Here is a 21,672-nt window from a genome sequence, read left to right as displayed (position 1 = left end):
TGTGTTTCTTGGCCATCTGTATGTCTTCTTCGGAGAAATGTCTATTTAGGTCTTCTGCCCATTTTCTTATCGGGTTGTTTGTTTTCTTAATATTGAGCTGCATGAACTGTTTATATATTTTGGAGATTAATCCTTTGTCCATTGATTCGTTTGCAAATATTTTCTCGCATTCTAAGGGTTGTCTTTTCGTCTTGTTTATAGTTTCCTTGCTGTAAAAAAGCTTTGAAGTTTCATTAGGTCCCATTTGTTTATTTTTATTTTTATTTCCATTACTCTAGGAGGTGGATCAAAAAAGATCTTGCTGTGATTTATGTCAAAGAGTGTTCTTCCTATGTTTTCCTTTAAGAGTTTTATAGTGTCCAGTCTTACATTTACGTATCTAATCCATTTTGAGTTTATTTTTGTGTATGGTGTTAGGAAGAGTTCTAATTTCATTCTTTTACATGTAGCTTTCCAGTTTTCCCAGCACCACTTATTGAAGAGGCTGTCTTTTCTCCATTGTATATTCTTGCCTACTTTATCAAAGATAAGGTGACCATATGTGCGTGGGTTTATCTCTGGGCTTTCTATCTTGTTCCATTGATCTATGTCTCTGTTTTTGTGCCAGTACCATATGGTCTCAATTACTGTAGCTTTGTAGTATAGTCTGAAGTCAGGGAGTCTGATTCCCCCAGCTCCGTTTTTTCCCTCAAGACTGCTTTGGCTATTCGGGGTCTTTTGTGTCTCCATACAAATTTTAAGATTTTTTGTTCTAGTTCTGTAAAAAATGCCACTGGTAATTTGATAGGGATTACATTGAATCTGTAGATTGCTTTGGGTAGTATAGTCATTTTCACAATATTGATTCTTCTAATCCAAGAACATGGTATATCTCTCCATCTGTTTGTATCATCTTTAATTTCTTTCATCAGTGTCTTATAGTTTTCTGCATACAGGTCTTTTGTCTCCCTAGGTAGGTTTATTCCTAGGTATTTTATTCTTTTTGTTGCAGTGGTAAATGGGAGTGTTTTCTTAATTTCTCTTTCAGATTTTTCATTGTTAGTGTATAGGAATGCAAGAGATTTCTGTGCATTAATTTTGTATCCTGCAACTTTACCAAATTCATTGATTAGCTCTAGTAGTTTTCTGGTGGCATCTTTCGGATTCTCTATGTATAGTATCATGTCATCTGCAAATAGTGACAGTTTTACTTCTTCTTTCCCAATTTGTATTCCTTTTATTTCTTTTTCTTCTCTGATTGCCATGGGTAGGACTTCCAAAAGTATGTTGAATAATAGTGGTGAGAGTGGACATCCTTGCCTTATTCCTGATCTTAGAGGAAATGTTTTCAGTTTTTTACCATTGAGAAAGACATTTGCTGTGGGTTTGTCATTATGTGGCCTTTATTATGTTGAGGTAGGTTCCCTCTATGCCCACTTTCTGGACAGTTTTTTTTTATCATAAATGGGTGTTAAATTTTTCAAAAGCTTTTTCTGCATCTCTTGAGATGATCATATGGTTTTTATTCTTCAATTTGTTAACATGGTTTATGACATTGATTGATTTGCGTATATTGAAGAATCCTTCCATCTCTGGGATAAATCCCATTGATCATGGTGTATGATCCTTTTAATGTATTGTTGGATTCTGTTTGCTAGTATTTTGTTGACGATTTTTGCATCTACATTCATCAGTGATATTGGTCTGTACTTTTCTTTTATCGTAGTATCTTTGTCTGGTTTTGGTATCAGGGTGATAGTGGCCTCATAGAATGAGTTTGGGAGTGTTCCTTCCTCTGCAATTTTTGGAAGAGTTTGAGAAGGATGGGTGTTAGCTCTTCCCCAAATGTTTGATAGAATTCACCTGTGAAGCCATCCGGTCCTGGACTTTTGTTTTTTGGAAGATTTTTCATCACAGTTTCAATTTCATTACTTGTGATTGGTCTGATCATATTTTCTATTTCTTCCTGGTTCATTCTTGGAAGGTTATACCTTTCTAAGAATTTGTCCATTTCTTCCAGGTTTTCCATTTTATTGGCATAGAATTGTTGTAGTAGTCTCTTAGGATGCTTTGTATTTCTGTGGTGTCTCTTGTAACTTCTCCTTTTTCATTTCTAATTTTATGGATTTGAGTCCTCTCCCTCTTTTTCTTGATGAGTCTGGCTAATGGTTTATCAATTTTGTTTATCTTCTCAAAGAACCAGCTTTTAGTTTTATTGATCTTTGCTATTGTTTTCTTTGTTTCTATTTCATTTATTTCCGCTCTGATCTGTATGATTTCTTTCCTTCTGCTAACTTTGGGTTTTGTTTGTTCTTCTTTCTCTAGTTCCTTTAGGTGTAAGTTTAGATTGTTTATTTGAGATTTTTCTTGTTTCTTGAGGTAGGCTTGTATAGCTATAAACTTCCCTCTTAGAACTGCTTTTGCTGCATTGCATAGGTTTTAGATCGTCGTGTTTCCATTGTCGTTTGTCTCTAAGTATTTTTTGATTTCCTCTTTGGTTTCTTCAGTGATCTTTTGGTTATTTAGTAAGGTGTTGTTTAGCCTTCATGTGTTTGTGTTTTTTACCTTTTTTTCCCTTCTAATTCATTTCTAATCTCATAGTCTTGTGGTCAGAAAAGATGCTTGATATGATTTCAGTTTTCTCAAATTTACTGAGGCTTGATTTGTGACCCAAGATGTGATCTATCCTGGAGAATGTTCTGTGCGCACTTAAGAAAGAGTAATCTGCTGTTTTTGGATGGAATGTCCTATAAATATCAATTAAGTCTATCAGGTCTATTGTGTCATTTAAAGCTTCTGTTTCCTTATTTTCATTTTGGATGATCTGTCCATTGGTGTAAGTGAGGTGTTAAAGTCCCCCACTATGATTGTGTTACTGTCGATTTCCTCTTTTATAGCTGTTAGCAGTTGCCTTATGTATTGAGGTGCTCTTGTGTTGGGTGCATATATATTTATAATTGTTATATCTTCTTCTTGGATTGATCCCTTGATTACTATGTAGTGTTCTGCCTTGTCTCTTGTAACATTCTTTATTTTAAAGTCTATTTTATCTGATATGAGGATTGCTACTCCAGCTTTCTTTTGATTTCCATTTGCGTGGAATATGTTTTTCCATCCCCTCACTTTCAGTCTGTATGTGTCCCTACGTCTGAAGTGGGTCTCTCATAGACAGCATATAGATGGGTCTTGTTTTTGTATCCATTCAGCAAACCTGTGTCTTTTGGGTGGAGCATTTAATACATTCATGTTTAAGGTAATTATTGATATGTGTGTTCCTATGACCATTTTCTTAATTGTTTTGGGTTTGTGTTTTTAGGTCCTTTTCTTCTCTTGTGTTTTCCACTTAGAGAAGTTCCTTTAGCATTTGTGGTAGAGCTGGTTTGGTGGTGCTGAATTCTCTTAGCTTTTGCTTGTCTGTAAAGCTTTTGATTTCTCCATCGAATCTGAATGAGATCCTTGCCGGGTAGAGTAATCTTGGTTGTAGGTTCTTCCCTTTCATCACTTTAAGTATTTCATGCCAGTCCCTTCTGGCTTGTAGAGTTTCTGCTGAGAAATCAGCCGTTCACCTTTTGGGAGTTCCCTTGTGTGTTATTTGTCGTTTTCCCCTAGCTGCTTTCAATAATTTTTCGTCTTTAATTTTTGCCAATTTGATTACTATGTGTCTTGGCGTGTTTTTCCTTGGGTTTACGTATGGGACTCTCTGAGCTTCCTGGACTTGGGTGGCTATTTCCTTTCCCATAATCTATTCAAATATTTTCTCTGGTCCTTACTCACTCTCTTCTCCTTCTGGGACCCCTATAATGCGCTTGTTGTTGCATTTAATGTTGTCCCAGAGGTCTCTTAGGCTGTCTTCATTTCTTTTCATTCTTTTTTCTTTTTTCTGTTCTGCGGCAGTGAATTCCACCATTCTGTCTTCCAGGTCACTTATCCGTTCTTCTGCCTCAGTTATTCTGCTATTGCTTCCTTCTAGTGTAGTTTTCATTTCAGTTATTGTATTGTTCATCTCTGTTTGTTTGTTCTTTAATTCTTCTAGGTCTTTGTTAAACATTTCTTGCATCTTCTCGATCTTTGCCTCCATTCTTTTTCCAAGGTTGAATCATCTTCGCTATCATTATTCTGAATTCTTTTTCTGGAAGTTTGCCTATTTCCACTTCATTAAGTTGATTTTCTGGGGTTTTATCTTGTTCCTTCATCTGTTACATAGCCCTCTGCCTTTTCATCTTGTCTATGTTTCTGTGAATGTGGTTTTTGATCCACAGGCTGCAGGATTGTAGTTCTTCTTGCTTCTGCTGTCTGCCCTCTGGTAGATGAGGCTATCTAAGAGGCTTGTGCAAGTTTCCTGATGGGAGGGACTGGTGGTGGGTAGAGCAGACTGTTGCTCTGGTGGGCAGAGCTCAGTAAAACTTTAATCTGCCTGACTGCTGATGGGTGGGGCTGGGTTCCCTCCCTGTTGGTTGTTTGGCCTGAGGCAACCCAACACTGGAGCCTACCTGGGCTCTTTGGTGGGGCTAATGGCAGACTCTGGGAGGGCTCATGCCAAGGAGTACTTCCCAGAACTTCTGCTGCCAGTGTCCTTGTCCCCACGGTGAGCCACAGCCACCCCCCGCCTCTGCAGGAGACCCTCCAACACTAGCAGGTAGGTCTGGTTCAGTCTCCCCTGGTGTCACTGCTCCTTCCCCTGGGTCCCAATGCACACACTACTTTGTGTGTGCCCTCCAAGAGTGGAGTCTCTGTTTCCCCCAGTCCTGTCGAAGTCCTGCATTCAAATCCCACTAGCCTTCAAAGTCTGATTCTGTAGGAATTCCTCCTCCTGTTGCCAGACCCCCAGGTTGGGAAGCCTGACGTGGGGCTCAGAACCTTCACTCCAGTGGGTGGACTTCTGTGGGATAAGTGTTCTCCAGTCTGTGAGTCACCCACCCAGCAGTTATGAGATTTGATTTTACTGTGATTTAGCCCCACCTCCCGTCCCATTGGGGCTTCTCCTTTGTCTTTGGATGTGGGGTATCTTTTTTGGTGAGTTCCAGTGTCTTCCTGTCGATGATTGTCCAGCAGCTAGTTGTGATTCTAGTGTTCTTCCAAGAGGGAGTGAGAGCCCGTCCTTCTACTCCACCATCTTGGTTCAGTCTCCTATTTTTTATTTTTCAATCAAAATGATTATTGAAATCCATAAATAAAATAATTGCTGAAATAGAACTCGTCATAGAATATAGAATATCATCATTAACCACCATCCTGATTTTACTAATGAAGAAGCTAATTCCCTTGAAAATGCAGCAACTTGCCTAAGCTAGTTTGTGGCCAATCCCTAAGGAAAATATGCTCTGAAACATTGTTTGCCTTTTTTCATCATTAGCAATTTAGGTTCTTTCATGTTTTGGAGTAGCTTTTTATTCATTCAACAAATAACTTTCGAATGTCTTCAATAAAATTACTACTCTAGGCACTAGGGATGCAGCCAAGGTTGAAATGTAGTGGTGCCAGGAATACAAAATCAAAAGTAACAGTCTGACAAGGAGATAGGCTTGTAGACTGGTAACTTAAATGTAATGTGATGAGCAGAATCTAAACAAGTGGAACCGTAAGAAGTGTGCTCCAAAGTCTACCTGAGGGACTCTGGGGGTAGCTTTTCAAGAAAGGTGGCCTCCTTCAAGGAGGAACAGTTTACAAGGAATGAAATGAGGAAGAGCAGAAGAGGCAGACAGAATATCACACAAATGGGATAGGAGACTTGAGAAGCTACATAGAGTTGGCCCCACCATTTTTTTTTTAACATCTTTATTGGAGTATAATTGCTTTACAATGTTGTGTTAGTTTCTGCTGTATAACAAAGTAAATCAGTTATATGTATACATATATCCCAATATCCCCTCCCTGTTGCGTCTCCCTCCCACCCTCCCTATCCCACCCCTCCAGGTGGTCACAAAGCACCCAGCTGATCTCCCTGTGCTATGCAGCTGCTTCCCGTTAGCTATCTATTTTACATTTGGTAGTGAATATATGTCAATACTACTGTCTCACTTCGTCCCAGCTTAGCCTTCCCCTTCCCCGTGTCCTCAAGTCCATTCTTTATGTCTGCGTCTTTATTTCTGTCCTGCCCCTAGGTTCGTCAGAACCTTTTTTGTTTTTTTTTTAGATTCCATATATATGTATTAGTATACGGTATTTGTTTTTCTCTTTCTGACTTACTTCACTCTGTATGACAGACTCTAGGTCCATCCACCTCACTACAAATAACTCAATTTCATTTCCTTTTATGGCTGAGTATTATTCCATTGTATATATGTGCCACATCTTCTTTATCCATTCATGTGTCGATGGACACTTAAGTTGCTTCTATGTCCCAGCTATTGTAAATAGAGCTGCAATGAACATTGTGGTACATGACTCTTTTTGAATTATGGTTTTCTCAGGGTATGTGCCCATTACAATGCTGTTTTGACTACTATAGCTTTGCAGTATAGTTTGAAATCAGGGAATGTGATTCCTTCAGCTTTGTTCTTCTTTCACAAGACTCCTTTTTCTGGGACTTCCCTGGTGGTGTAGTGGTTAACAGTCTGCCTGCCAATGCAGGGGACACGAGTTCGAGCCGTGGTCCGGCAAGATCCCACATGCCGCGGAGCAACTAAGCCCATGTGCCACAACTACTGAGCCTGTGCTCTAGAGCCCGTGAACCACAACTACTGAGCCTGCATGCCACAATTACTGAAACCCGTGCACTTAGAGCCTATGCTCCGCAACAGACAGAAGCCACTGCAATAAGAAGCCTATGCACCGCAATGAAGGGTAGTTCCTGCTCGTTGCAACTAGAGAAAGCCCATGCGCAGCAACGAAGACCCTGTGCAGCCAAAAATAAATAAATAAATTTATTTTTTTAAAAAAGATTGCTTTTTGCATTCAGGGTCTTTTGTGATTCCATACAGATTTTAGGATTATTTCTTGTAGTTCTGTGAAAAATGCCATGGATATCTTGATAAGGATTTCCTTGAATCTGTAGATTGCTTTGGGTATTATGGACATTTTAACAATATTCTTCCGATTTATGAGCATGGTATATCTTTCCATTTATTTATGTCATCTTCAAGTTCTTTCATCAGTGTCTTACAATTTTCAGAGTATAGGTTTTTCACTTTTTTGGTTAAATTTATTCATAGTTTATTTTATTCTTTTTGATGTAACTATAAATAGAATTGTTTTCTTAATTTCACTTTCTGATAGTTCATTATTAGTGTATAGAAATGCAACAGATTTCTACATATCAATGTTGTATCCTGCACCTTTGCTAGATTCATTTATTAGTTCTAATAGTTTTTTTGGTGGAGTCTTTAGCATTTTCTGTATATATTGTATCATGTCATCTGCAAATAGTGAGAATTTTACTACTTTTCTTCAAATTTGGATACATTTTACTTCTTTTTCTTGTCTGATTGCTATGGCTAAGACTTCCAATTTTATATTGAATAAAAGTGATGAGGATGGGCATCATTGTTTTGTTCCTGATCTTGGAGGAAAGCTCTGTTTCCTTACCTAGTTTGGGGAAAGTTTTCAGCCATTATTTCTTCAAATAAGTTTTCTGCCCCTCTCTCTTTTCTCCTTCTGGGACCCCTATAATGCGAATGTTATTACTCTTTTTTAAATATAAATTTATTTATTTACTTTTGGCTGCATTGGGTCTTCATTGCTGTGCACAGGCTTTCTCTAGTTGTAGTGAGTGGGGGCTACTCTTCCTTGTGGTGTGCGTGCTTCTCATTGCAGTGGCTTCTTTTGTTGTGGAGCACGGGCTCTAGGTGTGTGGGCTTCAGTAGTTGTGGCATGACGGCTCAGTAGTTGTGGCTTGCGGGCTCTAGAGCACAGGCTCAGTAGTTGTGGCGCATGGGCTTAGTTGCTCCGCGGCATGTGGGATCTTCCCAGACCAGGGATCGAACTCATGTCCCCTACATTGGCAGGTGGATTCTTAACCACTGTGCCACCAGGGAAGTCTGAATGTTAATACTCTTGATGTTGTCCCAGAGGTTTCTTAAACTATCCTAATTTTTTTTAAATTCTTTTTTCTTTTTGCTGTTCTAATTGGGTGATTTCCACTATTTTGTCTTCCAGGCTGTGTGTATGTTCTTCTGTATCATCTAATTTGTGGTTTAATCCTGTCTAGTGTATTATTTCAGTTATTGTATTCTTCAGCTCTGATTGGTTCTTTTCTATATTTCCTAAATCTGTTGAAGTTCTTACTGTGTTCCTGCATTCCCCTCCTGAGGTTTTGTTGTTTTTTTTTTTGCGGTACGCGGGCCTCTCACTGTTGTGGCCTCTCCCGTTGCGGAGCATAGGCTCCGGATGCGCAGGCTCAGCGGCCATGGCTCACGGGCCCAGCCGCTCCACGGCATGTGGGATCTTCCCGGACTGGGGCACAAACCCGTGTCCCCTGCATCGGCAGGCAGACTCCCAACCACTGCACCACCAGGGAAGCCCTCCCCTCCTGAGTTTGATGTGCAACTTTATGACTGTTGCTTTGACTCTTTATCAGGTAAATTACTTATCTCCATTTTATTAGGGCTTTTTTTTCCCTGAGGTTTTATCTTGTTCTTTTGTTTGGAATAAATTCCTCTGTCTCCTCATTTTGTTTGGTTTTCTGTGTTTTTTTCTATGGATTAGACAAAATAGTTACTTCTCCCAGTCTTTAAGGTGTGGTCTTGAGTAGGAGCATCTTCAATGTAGACTGCATGTGCTGGGCAGCGTTGGCAGGCCAGCTGGAGCTGGAGCAGGCATGGGCCAGGGGCATGCTGGGGCAACCTTGGCAGGCTGGCTAGAACACCAGGCACTTTTCAAACTGCTGCCTCTGCACTGGGACTCAGAATGAGTGAGTCTGTGTGCAAGCCCTCTAAGACTCTGTTTCTTACAGCGCTCTAGCTCTGCATAAGCCCTGCTGGTTTTCAAAGCTAGTTAAGGGGCCTTGTCCTCCCAGTGCTGGTACCAAAGCCTGAGGTGCCCAGTGTGGGGCTCGAACCCCTCACTCCTTAGAGAGGACCTTCAAGTTTGTGATACCCCTTCCCACTTGTGGGTCACTGCACCAGGGTGGGTGTGGTGTCCTGACTACATCACATCTCTGCCCCTCCTACCCATCTTGATGTGGTTTTTAAAAATTGTCCTTAATTTTGGAAGAGCTGTTCTTCAGGTCTTTCTCAGAAAGAGTTGTTCTATATCTAGTTGTAGTTTTGGTTTGTCTGTGGGAGGACATGAGCTCAGGATCTTCCTACTCTGCCATCTTGATCCCACCTGTCAGATGTTTTTATATTTCATTTGGCTTTTCAATGAATCAACATTTTAAAAAACTCCTTATATTTTTCTCTAATTTGTTAATTTCTGATTTTGTATTTAATCAATTAATCCCCTTTAATTTTTGTTTTATTTTATGAATCTTTTTCTATAATTTAGACTTGAATGTTTAATTAATATATTTTTTCTTTCTTTATGAAAAAGTTGTCTAATGCTATGAATTTCATCTAAGCATAAAGTCATCTGTATATCTTAGGTTTTAAACATAGTAGCCTCATTGTTATTTTTTTCTAAATAGTCTGTAATTGTAGTTTTTTTCCTTCATTTGATCTAGGAATTATTCTTTAAGTTGTTTTCTTAAAATTTCTAAGAGATTTGTTTTATCATCTGGCCTTTTGTTGTTTATTTCTACTTTTATTGCATTTTGATCTGACTGGGTATACCTACTTGAAATATTTAAATGTCATAAATGTAAACATCATAAGTACCTTATTTTCCCTACAGATTGTGTAATTTATCAATATAGAGTACCATTTTTTAATCACAGTGATTTTTGTTTTGATTTCTAATTTGTCTGAGATTAACATTGCTAATCCTTCTTTACTTTTTTGTCTTTGCCTGATATATTTCATCCTCTTATTTTCAAATGTTATGACTTTTCAGTTTATTTTCAAATGTTATGTCTTTTCAAATGTTATGTCTTTTCAGTTTATTTCAAATGTTACGTCTTTTCAGTTTAGTTTTATGACTCCAGAAAACATAAATTAGTTGAATTTTTTCCCCTTAATCTGATAATGTTCATCTTTTTTTTTTTTTTTTTTTTTTGCGGTATGCGAGCTTCTCACTGTTGTGGCCTCTCCCGTTGCGGAGCACAGGCTCTGGACGCGCAGGCTCAGCGGCCATGGCTCACGGGCCCAGCCGCTCCGCGGCATGTGGGATCTTCCCGGACTGGGGCACGAACCCGTGTCCCCTGCATTGGCAGGCAGACTCCCAACCACTGCACCACCAGGGAAGCCCATGTTCGTCTTTTAATTGAAAAGTTAACATCCATTTTTTGGGTGTTAACTGATATTTAATCATATTCCTATCATTATATTTTGGGTTTTTGTGTGCCCAAATAAATGCGTTCTTATGTCTTCTGTTTTCTTTGTTGTATTTTGCATTAGCACATGTTTAGTTTCCTTTTCTGTTGACATTTTAGAATTTATTCATGTTATTGTTAGTCTATTATATTTTTAAATTGTGCCTTGATTTTGGTGCCAATATCAAGAACAAAACGGGATCTGTGGGATCCTTCTTCTATCCCCAAATGAGACAATTATGGAAGCACATGTTGCCCTTCATCTTCCATATTTTGTTGAAACAATTTGTAGTGTTGGTTACAGATATTCTAATTTTTACATTATGACTATTCACTTTCAAGAACTTACTCATAACATTTACACTAAGCTTCACAAGTATATTAACAATAACAACTATTTAGAATAAATAATAAATTTTACTGGGTTCATTTCTCACAATAGTTTTTTCATGATTACTCCTTTCTAGATGTATTCCAATTAGTTCTCCTTTTTTGAAATGTGAGGTCAACACAGTATTCTGTACCCCTGGGTATGTAGTTGTATTTTTAGGGGGGTGCTGTGCCGTGGCATGCGGGATCTTAGTTCCCCAACCAGGGATTGAACCCATGCCCCCTGTGGTGGAAGCACAGAGTCTTAACCATTGGACCTCCAGGGAAGTCCCTGTAGCTGTATATTTTTGATAAATCTCTAGAGTGTTTGAACAATGTTTAAATGTGGATGTCTTTAGCCTGGCCATGCTCCGCAGTTCACCACAGTCTCCATTGCTCCCTCCTGCCTGCTTGATCTACCTGCCTGCACAGCAGTTTGTGTTTATAAATTCTCTTCTAGACCTTCCTAGAGTGCATATAATTTCAAAAATCCAAATGTTTAAAATACGATCCCAAGTTCTTATATTGAGTGACACTCTGTCTTTTCTTGCCTGGACTTAGGCTTTGGAAGACCGAGTATGGGAACTCCTGCAGGAAGCAGACAAGACGGCTCAAGAGAACAAGGATCAGAGCCAGGTCTATGATGCCATGGCCAAAACTCTGGGTGAAGCGTGGGCAGCCCTGGTCTCCATGCTTGAGAGAAGGAGGGAGCTTCTCAGGTTGACCTCTGAATTTTTTGAAAATGCCTTGGAGGTTTGTGTTTAAAAAACTTTCCCCTTCTCCACATCAGAGCACTCCTGAAAATGTTTTCTTTCTGCAAATAGACATTGTAGTCAGTTCAAAAAATGGTAGAATAAGCAAGATATATACATTTAATCTTTAATTTTCAAAAAATAAAATTGTTAATATTTTAAATGTAGGCCTTCAAACAAAAACTAAGTACAGTTAATTAAAATTGATAAATATTAAGTAAAAATGGGATCTTTTACCCATAAGTCATTTTGATATATTTCCCTCTTTAGATAATAGTAATACAATTACTAAATCAAATAATTACCCCTGATGATAGGATTACTAGGAAATGCTGGTCTAGCCTGTTCTTGTTAACTGAAAGTTGGAAGATACAATTTCTTCTACTGCTTATGAAAAAGAAATTGCAGAATATTCCATAGAATGTTTGACTTGTAAGCATAGTATATGATAGAGAACTTTCCTAAGCCATATAGTTGAGTTTCCATAGTTTAAGCTTGTTAAAATATAAGGGAAGGAAAAAGTCCTGGGCCTAAGTTTTTTTGAGGAACCCAATTTCAAAATGTAAGATTCAAAGAACATTATCAAAAGAGGTGTTATATTTAGTGTAAGATACTTATTGGAAATTTCACTACATTCATTTTGATGTGAAAGCACTGCTTCATTATGATAAAGCACTAGGTTGAAAAATATGACATTTCCAAACTGAAAATTCAGGACCTAAATCCAAAATAATGAAGGAAAGAAGATTAGTAATAGAACATTAAAATTGAGGTAGATAATTTCATACATCATGAACTCGTTTAAAAGTTAAAAGGAGGAGCAAAAATCTTATTGTAACTCTCAAGGTTTGTTTTTCACAATTTGAACACTGAAGTCCAACTCACAGATCATCTCGGGGAAAAGTTCCACACACAGTTTTCTTTTCTGAAAAGAAATAAACCAAGCAAAATACACCTACAGGGGTCAAATTATAGATACATCTGATTCATTTCATCTTAGTAAGTGGGGTATAAGTATTAGTGCCCTTGAAATTCAGGTCATTTGAGCATAGGAAGTTATCTTTTTTTAAACATTAAGTCCAATATTTGTTTCTCACTGGGCAGGAGCATTAATACTAGCTGATTTTCTATATGATGAGAAATGACTTCCAGATATTACATGAAATAAAAGGAAGTGTAAGTCAACCTGTAATTCAACCCAGCATTCTGATTCCTCATGAAAAGATGAAGTTTCATATATTATCCTCCTTCCAATTTTGTGGACTACTTCATACTTAGCTGATGGAAAACTCCTACATGATTTTCCCTGCCCCTTGTGTATGCCAAAGCAATTTTCATTAGTGATTCAAAAAAAAAGAATGAGGGTAAAATTAAGAATAGTGTCTTTGAAAAGTGTCCCCTGTTGCCACTTCTATCCTGTACTACCTGCAGAAAGAAGAAAAGTAGGGAAAAGAAAATATCCCCGAGATAAAAGTTAATAGAACTTGAAGGAAGCTTTTTCTGAGTAAAGCATTATTTATTTATTGGTTTGTTTTTTTAAAAGTGTCAAACCAGTTGAAATATAGATATAAGTTACACAGTGACTCCAAAACTTCTTGTAGTGATCTACAGGGAGAACCAAACTACCCACCAGGGTTTTGTTTTATTCTTTTTCTTTGAAGTTTCTCTTCAAAGAATGTCTTTAAAGTCAACTATTAGAAATAGAATGAATTAGAGATGTAAATGATATGTAGATAGGATCCACTTACTGAACTATGTGCACGCAGGAGTTCTTTAGAAATACAAAATGACTTCTTATTGCGTGGTTGATAGTACACGATGGCTTCAGGCTCACAGGCTTCTCAAACACTGTGCTTCAGTTTAGAAACAGTGTCCCCAAGTGACAGTGTCCATCTGCTGGTTCTAACAGGATGGTAGAAGCCTTCTCTGCATTTCAAAAGGGGACGTGCTCATCAGTTGCTCTCTCATCTTTTCATGCCATTTATAACTGAATTTTATATGGCTATTGTAATAATCATAATGTAGTAAATCTTGTTAATCAAATAGTCACATAAAAATATTAAATATCACTAAATCCAAAGATGAGAGTTTGGATAAAACTTGAAAAAAGGTGACAAGCACTATGATAGACTTCTGTGTCTTTCTCACTGATACTTCACCTTTATGAGTTTATTCTACACCTGATCCAAAGGTGAATGTGTTGATTTAAATGCTCTTATAAACGATAATAATTTCCTTTGAACCATAGTGCTAAAACAAACCAGTTATTTGTCCACTACTATGGATATACTGTACTAGCATAACCAAGTATACTTTTCCCTTTTCTAAAATTTGTATCTAAGGTTATTCCCCTGAGAATTTTGACATCACTTCAAGCATCTCCCTTTCATACTTCCTCTATGGAGAAACACAAAAAGAGAGACTGGTCATGTTCCTTACCACTTAGGGTGTCAAATTGCTCTTCCTTTTTTTTCTTGAAACAGAGGAGAAATTTTCTATTTTTCATTCTTGCTACATCTAATTTCATTTTTATTTCTATAAAAGTACATAAAATCATTGATAAAAATGCAAACAAAATTATAAGTTATAGATTTAAAAGCTAAAAGTTTACCACCCCTCACCTATCCCTAATCCTATTCATTCTCACAAAGGCAACCCTTTGCTATGTATCTTTTTGGACCACTTTCTGTACAAATATATGTATGTTTGCTTTGTATAAGTAATTACACATTACTTCTCCTCACTCGGGCTAAAATCAAGTGTAGAGATGGGATTAGACTTTGTATTATTCTGAAACTTACCTTTTTTAGTTCTAGGTCTAATTATAGAGAAAAAAATGAACTATATTTCAACCTCAAGTGGATTCTTAAGTTAAATTTACTAATAATTATGTAGGTTACTGGCTAACCAAACTTTTGTTGGTTTCTTTTAACAAACTTTCTGGTTGTTCTTTGAGAAACTGCTTTAGAATGTTGACAGTGGCTGTATTTGTATTATGGGACACAATAATTTTGTTTAAAATTTCAATACACATTAGAATAGTAAACAAATTGGTTTACTTCAGCACAGATAACATATTTCCAGGTATGAAAAGAATGCAAAGGAAAGAGAAGGAAGTTCTTATCCTAGTACTTTGTAAACTGACTACATGCAAACACAAAACCTCATACAAACACGTGAGCCAGCACATGCTCACACAAACACACAGCTCATCACACAAACACATACACAATCAGCTAGGCCATTAATTCATGAAAAATGTTTACAAATAACTAAAAATGGCACAGTGTTTTTTAGTTTTTCATATGTCTTTCCCCTGCATTTCTGTTGTAGTTTGCCATTAAAATAGACCAAACGGAAGATTTCCTCCAGAACACTCAGGAGTTTGAGAGTGCCGAGTCCTTGAAATCACTCCTTCAGCTTCATGAACATCATACCAAAGGCAAGAACTATTTCTTCCTCACATAAGCTTTTAAAGCTGTTAATATGGGAATGCTCATGCATGACAGTATATTTTTAATTTATCTGATTATGTATACCTCAACTTGTTCCAAGTAAGGTTAAATAAAGCCTTATTTCTGGTCATATTCTGCAAGAAAGAACTGGTTGTAAATGATTCTAAGGGGCGGTAGAGGAAGAGCCTCTGGGAGGTTCAGTTATGCAGTCTGCTAGATCTTAGTTCCTGAGGAGGAGCCATTTCCACCTCGCTCATCCTTACATATCCTCAGCATCTAGCGAGGTCTCGGCACTTGGTGGATCCTCGTGAAATGTTTCCTTTTTTTATAAAGTTTTAATTAATTAATTAATTTTATTTGTTTATTTTTTTGGCTGTGTTGGGTCTTTATTGCTGCACGCGGGCTTTCTCTAGTTGCGGTGAGCAGGGGCTACTCTTCGTTGCGTTGTGCGGGCTTCTCATTGTGGTGGCTTCTCTTGTTGCAGAGCACGGTCTCTAGGCGTGTGGGCTTCAGTAGTTGTGGCACGTGGGATCAGTAGTTGTGGCTCGTGGGCTCTAGAGCGCAGGCTCAGTAGTTGTGGTGCATGGGCTTAGTTGCTCCGCGGCATGTGAGATCTTCCCAGACCAGGGTTCAAACCCATGTCCCTTGCATTGGCAGGCAGATTTTTAACCGCTGCGCCACCACGGAAGCCCCTCATGAAATATTTCTTGATTGAATAAATGGTTGAATTCAGTGACTGTTTCTTCTAAGGGTCAGGAAATGAAGGTCACCCTTTCAATAACAGCTCTGAATAAGGAAATTTTCCTTCACTATTGGACTTTAAAAAAAAAAGGATTAGTGAACTTTTTCCAGATAAAAATCTAATAAAACACTATATAAAATTATTTTCAACTCCTCCCAAAACAACTGTAAAGATTGTCTAGTTGTTAACCAACAATTTGTATGCTAGGCCTTTTCCACCAGAATTTGGGCTGGACCAGGGCTGTAGTAAGAAAGGCATTTGTAGAAGAACACCTGTTTACTGTAATCTTTTTCCGTGAAAGCAGATTAGATAAATAGATAGGAACAATCACTTCTTTTCTTCCTAATGGGTTCTTCCAATTATTACTGAGTACAAGTGGATGGCTTCCTGAATTCATTTGTCTTAGTTCTAACTCACCTTCTAGCTTCACAAACCTGGTCGTGCTAGACAGGGACAAAAGGTGTTTTTAAAGCCACAGACAGATTGTGTTTATATCACCCTCCAAAGGACCCTAGAGAGTAGATCATTATTTTTCTAAAACTCAAAGATTAAAGGACTCAATCTTTCCTGTGTAAATTTTTTGAGATCTGACTACATATATACCTATAATTTTAACAGATTACTGTTCTGTAGGACCTGTCACTAACAGGGGTTATAAACAGCATCAAAAGTATCAGTATTATGGGGCTTCCCTGGTGGCGCAGTGGTTGAGAGTCCGCCTGCCGATGCAGGGGACGAGGGTTCGTGCCTCGGTCCGGGAAGATCCCACATGCCGCGGAGCGGCTGGGCCCGTGAGCCATGGCCTCTGAGCCTGCGCATCTGGAGCCTGTGCTCCGCAACGGGAGAGGCCACAACAGTGAGAGGCCCGCGTACAGCAAAAAAAAAAAAGTATCAGCATTAGAGCAACGGCCTGCCCATTTTTATACAGCGACAGCAATCTAGCTGTGCCCAAAGTGGGTAAACAGAAGCACATGAAATTCCTCTTAGGAGACTGGAAAGTGACTTGAGTCCAGGCCACTGAGATGGGTTCTGTGGCCTCAATTCAATCTTCATGCCACCAACAAGATCATCACAAAGCAATTTCACCTCCAGAAACCTGACAGTGACTGATGCTTCTGATGAAGAGGTTCAGTACTGAGGCAGTCAAATGAAAGCATTTTCCGGAGGGACTGGAGGGGGAGGTTGTGGAAGTAGGGACTTTTCCATAAATATTTGGGGATGCAGCTAGAAGCGGGGAATGCTTAAATGCTGCTGTTAATGTTGGCTCCTTCAATTACTAGGATCTGTGACTCAGTGAGCCGGTTTTCATGGGGCACATGCTGCTTTGTTTGGAGGGCTTAGGCTACAGGGCCCTGGCATCCAGCTGATGGTGGGACCAATGCCCTGCCTTTCAGGGGTGTCCACGGGGCCTCCTCTTAATCTAGAAAGATGGATAACAGTGCTAGCCAAAGACAGGAAGCATAGTTTATTTTTGTGATGACAAAATATTCTTCCATCCTGGTGGCATGTTTATCATGATGTTTTTGTGTCCCTCTGTGTGATACGTGAAGCACAGGGATTGCAGGAGACTCTAGTCAGGATATTTGGCTCCCAATTCATATGCCCAAGGGTAAAGGGTAGCTTCAAGGGCTTCGTTTTCATAATATGGGAGTTGGTGAAATTTATTAATCAACTAATTCAGCGGAATATGATTAAGATTACCTGATTTGAAATACATATTCAAGAACAAAACTCTGATTTTCAGTTAAGGATGTCGTTTCTGTCTTGGTTCATTTAGGATGCTCTAACAAAATGCCACAGAGTAGGTGACTTGTCAACAACAGAATTTTATTCCTCCCCGTCTGGAGGCTGGATGTCTGAGATCAGGGTGCAGTATGGTCCGGTGAGGGCCCTCTTCTGGGTTGCAGACTTCTCATTGTGTCCTCACATGGCAGAAGGGATTAGGGAGCTCTGTGAGGTCTCTTTTACAAGAACACTAATCCCATTCACGAGGACTTCATCCTCATGACCTAGTCACCTCCCAAAGTTCCCACCTCCTAATGTCATCACATTGAGCATTAGGATTTCAACATATGAATTTTAGGGGGACAGACATTCATATCACAGCAATATCTATTATCTTTAAATTTAAGGAAATAAATTATAGCTATAACTACAGCTAGCAATTATGATAAGTGAGATGTTGATCAGTGAGTAGCACAAAATGTGAATGTTAGGATAATGAAGGTTAATAACATGACGGGAAAAACTATAATCAAACTTATCCCTAATATTCATGGTATTTCAATTTATGTCAAAATCTATACTTTTTTCTTCTTCAGCAATGCTCAGGCTATGTTGCATGTCAGAGACTTATTCTGTAGCATTTCAGAGATCCGAACCAGGGTGAATGGGTTGAAGGTTTTACCTTCTGGAAAGTTACGGAATACGTTCATTCCCTCCACTATGCGACAATCCTTGAAATAGTTGACGTGTCCTCTAACGTGTCCTCTCTAGTCTTCTCTCCTTTGGGTGGAACATGCCTAGTTAGTTAAAGTGTTTCCCAGCAAACATAGTTTCCAGACTACTTATCAGACTGCTTGCTTTCAATTCAACAACACATAATTAAACAGTATTTTCTGAACCCGTGCCAGGTGAGAAAACCAGAGTCATGTGTGTTGAAAGAGTACATGCCCTTGTCCTCAGGAAGCCTACAATTTGATGGGGCATGTATACATTTATTGGTGAATTCTCTCTGTTCTTTCTGTGGGTCCCTCTGTTACACCACCCGGCACACTGTGTAGTAATAATTTATTTCCCTGTTCTTCATCACCAGATTATGAGACTCTGGAGGACTGGGATTATTACATCTCTTAATCTCCAAGGTTTAGAATAACATCCAACTCAAAGTATGTTTATTGAGTGTTATTTGTATATAATCCCAATTTAAGACTCAGTAGCAGATGCAAAATGAGCAATAAACAAGGTACTACAGGGACATTAAGGAGGAGAAAATTGGTTATAAACCCTGAAGAATCACAATTGCACCTTCCAGTTTTCCAATGGCCTTCTTTTTTTTTTTTTTTTGTGGTACACAGGCCTCTCACTGTTGTGGCCTCTCCCGTTGCGGAGCACAGTCTCCAGATGCGCAGGCTCAGCGGCCATGGCCCACGGGCCCAGCCGCTCTGCGGCATGTGGGATCTTCCTGGACCGGGGCACGAACCCGTGTCCCCTGCATCAGCAGGTGGACTCTCAACCACTGCGCCACCAGGGAAGCCCCCAATGGCCTTTTTAAAATGAACATAGCGCCTAAGAAGCTTCCTCACAGGAATAATCATATTATTACTTCCTTTTTCTTAGATGTTCTATGTATATTTTAAATGCAGCTGAGATATAAGTACTTTGGGGTCTATTATACTATTTTCTCTATGTTTGTGTATATTTTAAAATACCCATTAATGAGTTTAAGAAATACCATCTCATTGAGTAATATTTGGAATATTTAAAAATGTATTTGGAAGAAATGTCACCCATGTTCCCAGTGTCAGAATGTGACCTTGATGCTTTTTAGAAAATACTCATTTGGAAAGGTTAGCAAGCTATAAATTCACTTTGACTTGTGTATATCTCTCATTTATCCATCTTAAGTTAGTTATTTATACTTAATATTGATGACAAACTGTAAAGTTATTAATATAAAGTATACTTTAATATTTTTTTAGATATAATTACAATTAAAACAGTTAAACAACAAAAATTTATTGACTGTCTACTAGCCTTACATCACAAGGTATTATGTCATAAGCGGGGCTTGTATATAGAGAACAATACAATCATTAAAATAAATGCACTGTAGAGATTTTATATTTCTTGAAGTTCATGATATATCTAGGTAGTTTACCCCTGAGGAAAAATACATCACTTTGTATGACCAACTGATGGAATAAATAGCTAGGAAAGCATAAACAGTGAAAAAAAATGGTAAGATGTAAGAAGCTGACAGAGGAAACTTAGAGAACAATTGATCCACTTTAAGCACCACTGTAGTAACAGGTAACAGACTGACCATAGGCTGGGTGCATTTGTACATGTTAACTTGGGCTCAGGAGGCTGCATGCCTGGTGGTACCATGGTGGTGGTTATACCATTTTGGCAAAAGTTGAAACAGAAAACCAGAAAAAGATTGCAAATGGAAATTTTCGCTAATTATATGTATTTTGTGGGGACTAGAACAGGTTGGCCTGACCCATTGTCAGTCTGCAATACCCTGAGCATGGAAAGCTGTGCTTCCCTCTTTCATTTGAAAAGTCTGTTGTGAAAGAGCTAGTTAATGAAAGGAAGAAGAGAAGTACTACGTGGAAACCCCGCCACCTGCCCATACTTCCTGTGTGTGTGTGTGTGTGTGTGTGTGCACGCGCACATGTGTGTGTGTGTGTGCGCACACGTGTGTGTGTATGTATGTAACTGTTCACAATATCATAACAAATTCTTGAATGTAAGGAAATATGTATACCTACATATGGAGAATCAATTATACTGATGATTACATTAAGACTTCAAATCAAAACTCTTCAGTTTGATAGCCAAGGACTTCTATAACTTGTTTTCACCTCATTTTCAAGTTATTTCTTTCCCTTGCACGTAAGAATTTTTTCTAGACAGATAGGTTTTGTCTGCCTCTGTCCCTCTCATCTTGTTCATGTTTGTTTCCACTTCTCCTTTTAAGAGATTTACTTTAATTTGAATGCTCTCCCTGACTTTTCTTCTTCTGCTTGACTTATCCCATTCCCTGTCCTGCTTCCAAGAATATGGTTGTTTTTGTTGTTTGTTTTTTTGTATTATTAATCCTCAATCAAATTGCCCAGTGCACCTAATCACACCTTTCTTACTCTGAGCAGATAGCACCATCTAATACTTTATTGGACAGATCTAGGTCATATGGCATAAACGATTTGAAATTCTTTCCTTTTTATCTCAAAATATCTCTTTACAGCATCTTCCCTTATCTCAGTCTCTCTTCATCTCTCAAAAAAAGGTGTCAGTTTAAAGAGACAATCGACCCAAATACCACAGTCATTGCTGTGTTGTTTAGCTGTCAGATGCTAGAATGCTAAAGAGAGTGCCACAGCGTAGTGGGAAGAACACTGAGCTACTAACCAGAATGCATGGCTTTTAGCACTGATAAGTCCATTTCTAATAGTGTGACATACTTATATTTTCTGGGTGTTCTTCATAGTTCTCCCATCTAAAAATAAAAAGCAGTGTATTCAACCCTGCTGATAGTCTATCCTTTTTTTTTCTTCTAACAACAAATGTCTCAAAGATTGTCCTTTCCTGTTGATTTCACTTCATCACTGCCTTCCCACTTCTCAACCTGGTGACTTGGCTTCTGTTTCTATCACTCACCCGTCACAAAACCCCAAGTCTTCCCAACATCTCTTTTTTTACATCTCTGGCAGACTGCTGATCTCTAGCACCTATAGCTCTAATTCTTCCCCCTCTTTTAATACATTTGATTTCATTCTAGCATTATACAAAATTATCGAATACCTCCCCTGTGCCAGTCACTATGCTATTGCTGAGGATACTGTCACCGTCCCTGTCCTCATATGTGCATTGGAGCCTAGTGGCAAAGACAGATTTTAGTCAGCTAACCCAATGCATAAATGTAGAACTAGCTGTGATAACAGCTGTGAATGAGAGGAACATCCGGCTATGAGAACACTTAATAGGAGGATTTGGTCCAGTCTGGTTTGTCCTTTGAGGAATTGACAATTGACTAAGACCTGAAGTATGAGTAGAATAAAGGTGGAGAAGGAATGTGTTGAGGAGAATGGTATCCCTGGCAGAGAATGTAGTAAAAAGTTCTGGGGCAACAAGGAGTATACCATGTGTGAGGTATTTAAAGAAGATACAGATAGAGGTAAAGAGATTGAGACAGTCTGAAAGGGAAAATAGGAACCAGACCATGCCAGAACTGAAATCATGTTAAGGGGTCTGTCCTTAATTCTAAGACACTGGGAAGCCATTGGGGTGTGTGTGTGTGTGTGT

General features: G+C 38.6%; 1 protein-coding gene across 3 annotated transcripts in view; it reads left to right on the top strand.

Moving 5' to 3' along the window:
• The window catches only part of CCDC141 (coiled-coil domain containing 141), a 212,703-nt gene that overhangs the window by 39,653 nt on the left and 151,378 nt on the right, over positions 1-21,672 (top strand). For all 3 annotated transcript variants that reach the window (XM_004267379.3, XM_033423654.2, XM_049712584.1), the window contains exons 3-4: positions 11,255-11,446; positions 14,779-14,887. In XM_004267379.3, coding sequence (XP_004267427.1) covers positions 11,255-11,446; positions 14,779-14,887 — 301 coding nt within the window. The remainder of the gene's footprint in view (positions 1-11,254; positions 11,447-14,778; positions 14,888-21,672) is intronic.

Source organism: Orcinus orca, chromosome 7 (assembly GCF_937001465.1).
Source record: "Orcinus orca chromosome 7, mOrcOrc1.1, whole genome shotgun sequence".
NCBI lineage: Eukaryota > Metazoa > Chordata > Mammalia > Artiodactyla > Delphinidae > Orcinus > Orcinus orca.
This window is presented reverse-complemented; position numbering and strand designations above follow the sequence as displayed.